Genomic DNA, 8,571 nt, shown 5'->3' with positions numbered 1-8,571 from the left:
TTGATTTGGAAAAGGAATCTATTAATTTAAACAAGAGTAATTTATAGGAATTTAATTAGATAGGATAATAATTTCTTATTTAACTCAACTAATTTGAGTAAAAAAAGGGTAGTAAATATGCGGTATATGTATTTGTATCGCAATAATTTACTTAAATACAAAATACAATTTGCTATTTTTTGTAATTATGAAACTATTGCTATAAAAGTTATAATTAAGGCTATATAATTGCTATTTCTGAAATTTTTCCAATAATATAAGTGTCCCGCAAATTTTAGTTAAGTAGTTAAAAATTCGAAACAAATTATAGGACTCCGTTTATGCTTTCCCATCAAATGCACTACTAAGTTTTATTCTTTCTATTTCCTTGCCTCTAAGCATGAGGCAAGCGCAAGTTTCGGGGTGATGAGCATAAGCCTATGGATCTTTTAATTTTTAATTTATAATATAGTAAAATATTGTTATAAAGCAAAAATTGTAAATAATTAAAAATATGATTAAACAAACTTATAAAAAATAAAATTTTTAATATAATTTTACAAATATAAATAAAGAAATATTATAATAGCTATTATGGTATGCAATTCACCTCTAACATTTGTACTTTCAAATAATAAAAGAATTACATTTTTGTAAAACATATTACTATTGTACTATGCTATTTACATTCCTAAAAGAATAATAAACTTTATTATTACTCTCATGACAATTTTGAGATAATAAAACACAATGATACTTACAATTCGATTTAAAGTGACTATTATCTAAATTAGAATGCGGATTCAATATTTTGTGATAGTTTTCATTTCAAATAGTGATTATTTTGAGACGTGTGACAACTGATAAACTATGATAATATTGAGACTTGTGGCAATAATATGAAGACCAATATTAAGTGAAAATGAGAAATTCTGCTAATAAAGTAATTTTTTGTAAAAAAGTTAAATGACATTCATCCTCATGGTGTTTTCAAATAGTAAATATGCAATGCAATATCTTGCTATATAAGTTATTTTCAATATTATTATTCATATAAATGAAAAAACCTTATGAAGCATCATTAATTTATTATAGAATAATAAGGGTCAACAATATTAATTAAGAAATTTGCCCTATAATTTGTCTAAGATCTAGTAGGCGAGCCTCGAGTGTTGGGCATTAGGAGTGCTTAGAGGATACAGTCGGGCACTTAAGTCTTACTCCTATGTCCTCGAGGCATTTTTCGAGTGCCTTACCCTGGAGTGAGCTCCGAGGCTAGCCTTAAAACAGTTTTTTAAAACACTGCTTATATGTACAACCCTCGGCTATTAATCTTCCCAGCGCAAGTGAGAATTAGACAATGAATAGCATTCATTATAATTATTGTTAAAATAATTTATTTTAGTTATCGCAAAAATACGTTATAAAATATTCTTTATTCTTTATTAGCTGTGGTTAATAACCACTAATCATCTTTATTACTAATTATAATATTATCCTTCATTAGCATTTCAATTCTATCTTAAATTAGAGAATTCATTAGCGCTTGCACGAATTAATCAAATTTTGAGTGTTGAAATTTTTTTAATTTTTCTTTTTAACTTTTAAATCTTATCTTAATCTATTATATTTCGCCTTTAATTTTATGTGTATTTTTCTTAAGTTTTCATCACTTAAATATTTTTAATATTCTAAATACTTATATTTTATATAATATAATGTAAGTGAAACAAATAGTTTATTTTTCTTAGAAGAAAGTAAAAAAAATTCAACAAAACTTGATTTATTTTAGTTCATATTTTTAACAAATTTTAGAATTGAACTATTTATTTATATATTTAATCCAAATCTAATTATATGAATCTAGTGTGCATTTTGTATCTTATTTGATTTTTCCTCTCTCTCTCTTTTAATCTTTCATGTCGTTCTCTTTTCTGCTTTTTTCTTCTTACTTTCCTATCTCTTCATTTCCTTTTAAGAAATATCATATCTCATATTCTTGTTCTAATAACTCCAAAGCAATAAACATAAATAATCAAAAAAATTAATAATTTTAAATATCAATATAAAGTATAACAAAATACCTAATATTACATATAAATATGCCATCAAATTTTAAAAGTAGAGATATTACCATATATTAGTTACAAGAAAAACAGCCTACAGGGAAGGAAATTCTCGTCCCTAAAAGTGCAATTCTAGTTGCAAATGATCATTTAGGACGAGAAAATGTTGATCGCAGCTCGTCCTTATAGCTTCCTTTGCTAAAGGTCTATTGAGACGAGGTATTGTAGCTAGTCGTTAAATTTTATTAGATCTAGTCTCAAAAACACTTTTAGAGACTGTATATCTCACCCCTAATAGATGATTTTCATCTTTAAAAAGTAGTTATTTTCTTGTCGCTAAATATTTTTTGTGATGAGTAGCTACCTTGCCCTAAATGAATCTATAACGACGAGCGTCTAACTCATCCTAGATTAATCTCTAGAGAGGAGCGACTACTTCATCCTAAGTTAACCTTTAGAGACGAGCAACTAACTCATCCTAGATTAACATTTAGAGATGAACAACTAACTCGTCCTAGATTAATGTTTGAGATCAAACAGTATTATATTCATGTATCTAATTTACCAACAAGGGTACGTCCTGAAATTTCATATCATACAAGTATATATTTCATTGTTAATATAAAATTGCCACCGAAAATGTCAAAAGATAATACATAGTTTCAATATTTTCTAAATAAAAAAGACACAACCAATTAACATCCCTAGCTAGAATATGATGTCAAGCTTTACATAACGTTCTTAGCAAAATAATAATGAGCTTGTGCAACTTCAAAACTTGCATCTTCACTTGTAACTTCAATCTTCCAAGATCCATAGGAACAAAATTTTGCAAAGACAATAACTATTGGTATATAACATAATATATGTAAGAATCCAAGAGCTGGAGAGTACAGTTGAATATACTTTGGTGAGTACATTTCCATATACTTTGGAGACTACAGTGGCATATTCCTATACCTTGGTGAGTTGTGCAGGACTTTGTTTAGTTAATATCCATGCTTAGTTTCATACGAGCTTGCCAATAGAGTAAATTTGTATCACATAAGGAAATGAATAAACTAATTGTTTAGCTGCTACATAAGTGATGGATACTATTGTTTGAAGAAGAAAGTTTTGGATAGGAAATAGAGGCTTCACTTAGGACTGATCTTTCAATTTCTTAACTTTTATTTTGTCCCTGATGACTCATTATACATTACTCTAATTGCCCGTGTCATGCTTTCATATTTTAACATACTTGTAGGCACTTTGTGATGTTGAAATGGCCTCTAGTCCACCAAATATAGTACAAGGAAGACAAGAACACCACAATCATTCACTGACACCATCTTTTGATGTAGTTCCTCCTAACTAATGGAGTTTTATTTATTTAGTTTCATTAGAATTAGCTAAAGCGCTCACCGCAAAAGAAGTCATAAATTCATCACTTATCCAGAAATATCACCAAGCTGCACTAATATAAGAAAGTTTTAATTAGAAAAGCTTATATACCGAAGAAACACAATGGGTTAGAGAACCTGGGAACATATTAAGTATATAGTTCACACATATCATAAGGTTTTAAGAACTTTCAAGAATCTGGGAAACCACATTAAGTCACAATATGAATATTAACTTTTAAACTCTTATCTTTAGAATTGATAGTCCACAGATATCAAACCTCATATAGTTCTCCTCTTATCTTTGCCTCCTTGGTGATAAGGGATCTGGTAAGACCTTTACGACACTCATTAAGACTCTGTCTTCTATATTGGACTATGTAATTTTATTTTCCAGTGGCTTGTCTAATTTAGTGTTACATCAGGTGTTTGCTTTTCCAGGATGAAAGGTAACAATGAAAGTCATACCTAAAATTACCTGATAATTTAGTTTTATGATACCAAGTATTTCATCGTCCACTATAAAATAGGTTGAGATCATACGGTCTGGGACAATCATACTTGAACTTAGCAAAAATAACAACTTAACTGTATAATGAAGTCATTTGTGTGTATTCCTGGCACTTGAAATTTTATGTTGTTCTGTTTCCAAACCAACCATTTCTTTGCACCCAAAAAAACAATGTGTTTCCCTAACAAAACACATTTTCCCTAATATCTATACTTATGTTCAACCTTCTTGAGAAAATCTCTATGGTTATCACCAACTCCACCTGGAGTTTAGGAATGGAAGCCATCGTCACCCGTGTGGAAATTTCAATATATAATCATTGCACAAAACTGAAAAGATGCAATGGAAATTCCTGAAGTGTATTTGATACTAAGTTTTTAGTTCAAGCAGATTTGAAATCCTAATACACTTGACTAACGCACAGATTTTACTGAAGAATTGGATGAAAATAGCCCTAAAACCATAATTCAGAGGTGCTTTATGGGAGACTTTAGCCAATTTAATATGACTTATGAACTTGAACCAAGAAAAGAAATACCAGACTACCAGTTGGAAGTTGTGCTTTAGCTTGCCCACTAAAAGTTAAGTAACTATTACATTAATTTGTTGTACACCAGCTTTCCAATGTAATCCATCTACTGCAGTAGTTTATTAAAATGTTTTTCAGTTTTTCCACGTAAGCGGAATCTTAAAAGAGCACAGATCATATGTTCTGTAGTATTTTCTCTTTTCTAGGGTTGCTCTATTTTGTTTTCTCAAGCACAAGATTTATCAAACAGGTAACAAGGGAAAAATACATGCGACAAATTTAATTACCGTGTTATTCATCCCTTGACTTTAAGAATTTGATGATGCAGCAACAAAGCTACTTTTAAATTGTGTCATCATGCCTGTCTTCAGGGAATTAACAGCAGCATAACGGGGGAATTAACAGCAGCATAACGGCTCAGAGCAGCGCTCTAGGGAGGGTTATTTGATTCAGGATTGTATCCAATACCTAGATCAAAATCCACACCTCGTACATATCTATTGCTTCCTCCTCCCCTTCCTTTGGCCCTTTCTCCGCCTGGAAAAAATCATAAAATCCTCATTAATAGTTTGGTTAGGCAACCAAGAAGCTAAAGGATATTCCAGTTTCTCTTCCCAACGTTAACAGTTGTTAAAAGAGGGCCGATCAATAGAACAAAATAGAAAGAGTTACTACATGGAACTGTCAGCGCCCATCAATGAATTATTTCAAAAATCTTCATTAAGATCAACAATAAGAATAAATACTTACCTCTTTTTCTTGCATCCCTTTTGGACCAGAACCTCCCATCCTAAGAGTTTACACACAGTAAATTAATCATGCAGATAGAATGAGATCTGAGTATTTTAAGCAACAACCAAAAAAGAAGAACAAAACGAGGAGCAAAAAATAATAATAAATGTCTATAATAATGCAGATGATACCTTGGTTCTTTTTTATGTTAGTAAAGAGCAATTAATGGCCTGAATTGGTAAACGACAATGTTTATTCTATTTGAGGCAATTTCTGTTTTGCACATTACTTAAGGGAAGAAACCTTCCACATGACAGGCAAGCTCTTATTCACTATTCAACAACATTTTATCTAACATACTAGGAGGCAAAAGACCTACCCACAATCTACTCGGGTATAATAAGCAAGGGAAATACCAGACAGTTGGGGAAAAGATAGAAATTCGACCAGCTAGAAGGAGAGATAGAGGATTGACCCAACATGTTTATGGTAGACTTTTTGGCAAGAGAGAAATCAGAGGAGTTTTCAGAACAGGCACTGCAATATCCAAAAGTTGAAATGATTTCCTTAGTCCTTTATTGTTTTTGGTGTAAACAGGAATGCTTAGTAGAAGTTGAAGTTATTTTTTATGTTTTAGACATCATGTAAGAAGGAACATAGGTAGAAAAGGATTCCTTACTTATAACCATGTCGGAGGACTATATAGGCGATATAGTATACCTGTTAATATGAAGAATATTACCATTATCAAAATAACTACACCTAAAATCACATGAAAAATTTCTTTATTAAAAAAATGAAGTATTTTATCTCAACAGACCTATGATCTATTGGAGTTTATGTCAACCGTAGCAGACAATATAGTGGTTTTTGCCTCCACTAGGAATTGAACCTAACACCTCATTATTCTCAACCCATTTTATTGACGCCTAGGGCACACCCTTCGTTGTTGTCTCTAGAAATCTCCAAAAGGGATGCCATTATAAGTTCTGACTTCAAGAAAGAAAAATTGCTTCCTTTTTTTGGTTTATTTTTTCCTATAAGACGGGGAAGGATTTTGAGGCGGCTACTTAAAAAAAACTTGCACACGGGGAGCTGTTGGGTTTTATGATAAAATCAAACCCAAACTTTAGCAGTGACAGTGAATGTCATGTGAATTGTGATGTAACACACTTGGTAAAATTTAAGAGGCTAAAACAAGAAAATAGAATCCTAAGCTTCAACCATTTCAAAGAAATATATAGAAGTACCTTCATGGAAAGGTCCATTAGTTCCATGGACACATTTTGACCAGCAGCAACCAAATTGTTTGCCAGTTCACCAGCAAAGCGTGCTTCCATATAACTTATGAGTAATAAGAGTGTAGGTTGTTCCATCTTTGTCACAGGCTCGACCTGTTCTCCCAATATAGTGAACATGCATGCCCATATCTTTAGCTATGTCATAGTTCCCCACTGACTTAAGTGATTTGATGTCAAGACCACGAACAACAACATCAGTTGCAATAAGAACGTGATATATGCCAGATTTAAATTTTTGCAGTGTCTCTGTACGAGAAACTTGATACTTGTCACCATAGAGAGCTACAACCTAAATCCCTTCTGAGCCAATTAGGATTCAATATCATCTACTATTTCCTTTTTTGAAGCAAAGAAAAGAGCATCATCATTGTCAATCAGTCCAGGAAGCTTTTCCAAAAGCCAAGGCAATTTTCAGTATCTGAAGGAATCACTTCAATTATTTGTATAATATCCTCATTAATGTCACAACAGTAACTCTCACAGGATCCATCAATGTTTCTCTAGCAAGCTTTTTAACTTTGTGGGGCATAAAAGTTGAAAAGAGCAATATTTGGCGACCAGGTTTAATTTGACCAATAATGAACCATATCTGAGGCTCAAACTAAAACCTATATACAGCGGCAACCAAAAATCTCATTCTTATGACACCTGAAGATAGACCATTTGAGTGTAACGATTGAATACAGATGCATCCAGTCTAGATAAACTAAGCCTTAGAAACAAGTTATCCTGCCATCTTCAACAATAGGACTTGATGCACGAGCCGGATCATATCTCATCTGATGAGTTAATGAAGGACCAACCACAGGTGGAAGCACCCAGTAAACATCTAAAACTCACTCTACAAACATGCTATTTTAAAAATGTTCTACATAAGAAATGGCCTTATTGTTGTGGTTAAAATTATCTCGATTTGCCAACATAGATCTACTTTCTATTTTTGTTCTATTTTACACTGCATGGAACATGGCACTACAAGTTCCTAGGCAGTACAGCCTGCTAGACACATTTAAAATAAACCCTTTCTAGTCTAATTTCTTTCACAAATGGGAAGGACATGGAGAGTCGAATTCCATCTTTATGGCGGAAGCTTGGAACTCACCTGGTGAACACCAAAGTAGATCACTTGAACGCTACTAGTTGCTTTGTTTCAAGGTACAAAGATGGTTTTCTGCATATATATGGAATAGAAAGCATACCTTAATTCTCGTTCAACAGAGATAAATAGAGATTAGGGCAAATCTGCAGTAACCCAAGGAAGAAGACACAACAGTGGAGAAAACTCTTATACAATTGACAAAGCTGCATACAATTGGCAAAGCTACGCATCCCTCACCGTTTCATTATGTATCTACCCGATGATGCTAGGGTGAAAAATTGCGACCAGCTAGCTATGTTAGTTTGAGGAAAACAGAGGGTTTTTAGCATTTCAAAAAAGTTATAAAATTAAGTTTGCGCATGATATATATATTTAGGGAAATAAAAAATATTACTATTAAAATTTTAATATCAAATTTTGGCGGTATTATTTTCCACTCAAGGTTTTGAATTATAATTTAGGACTAGTTATAAATTCTTTTAGGACCAAATTTTGTATCTTCATAATAAAATATAATATTAAGGACTGACATATAGTCTCGTCCTGATACATGTACTTTTATAGACGAAATTATTAATTCATTCTTAAATGTTGGTCATAAATAAAGCATTTTCTTATAGTTACTTATAGTATCGTAACCTTCATAGATTAGGAATATCATATATTTTTTGTGATTTTTTTACCTTTTTTCCTTCTAATTTCTTCGTTTATTTTATTCAAATAAAATCTTTAACAACCCTTACTTATTAAATTAAAGAAGAAGTAACTGTCAATCCTAAAAGTCATTAAAAAAAGTAACGCAGAATTAACATACCTCTTTACCCTCTCCCGAAAAAGTTCAAATGACATCCTTTTGATTTCATATTCTTATATAGAGTTAATACATAAAAATGACCCTAAACTCAACACCAAATTATAACTTTGACTTTAAACTTTGATAATGCACTAATAGGACTTTTAACTATTCAAAAC

General features: G+C 31.7%; 1 protein-coding gene across 2 annotated transcripts; it reads right to left on the bottom strand.

Annotated features, from left to right (window-relative positions):
• Positions 1–4,907: 4,907 nt before the first annotated feature.
• Positions 4,908–7,939, bottom strand: LOC107845772 (DEAD-box ATP-dependent RNA helicase 24; the record flags this gene model as incomplete). 2 transcript variants are annotated; one of them, XM_047393606.1, is given in 4 exon segments in its annotated part: positions 4,908–5,004; positions 5,218–5,257; positions 6,450–7,602; positions 7,700–7,939. In XM_047393606.1, coding segments are annotated over 3 exon segments (305 nt in total), but the record flags the coding sequence as incomplete, so codon positions are not given.
• Positions 7,940–8,571: the final 632 nt, after the last annotated feature.

The sequence above is a fragment of the Capsicum annuum genome, chromosome 7 (genome assembly GCF_002878395.1).
Source record: "Capsicum annuum cultivar UCD-10X-F1 chromosome 7, UCD10Xv1.1, whole genome shotgun sequence".
Classification (NCBI taxonomy): Eukaryota; Viridiplantae; Streptophyta; class Magnoliopsida; order Solanales; family Solanaceae; genus Capsicum; species Capsicum annuum.
The sequence above is the reverse complement of the archived record's forward strand: the minus strand, read 5'-3'. Positions and strand labels throughout refer to the sequence as shown.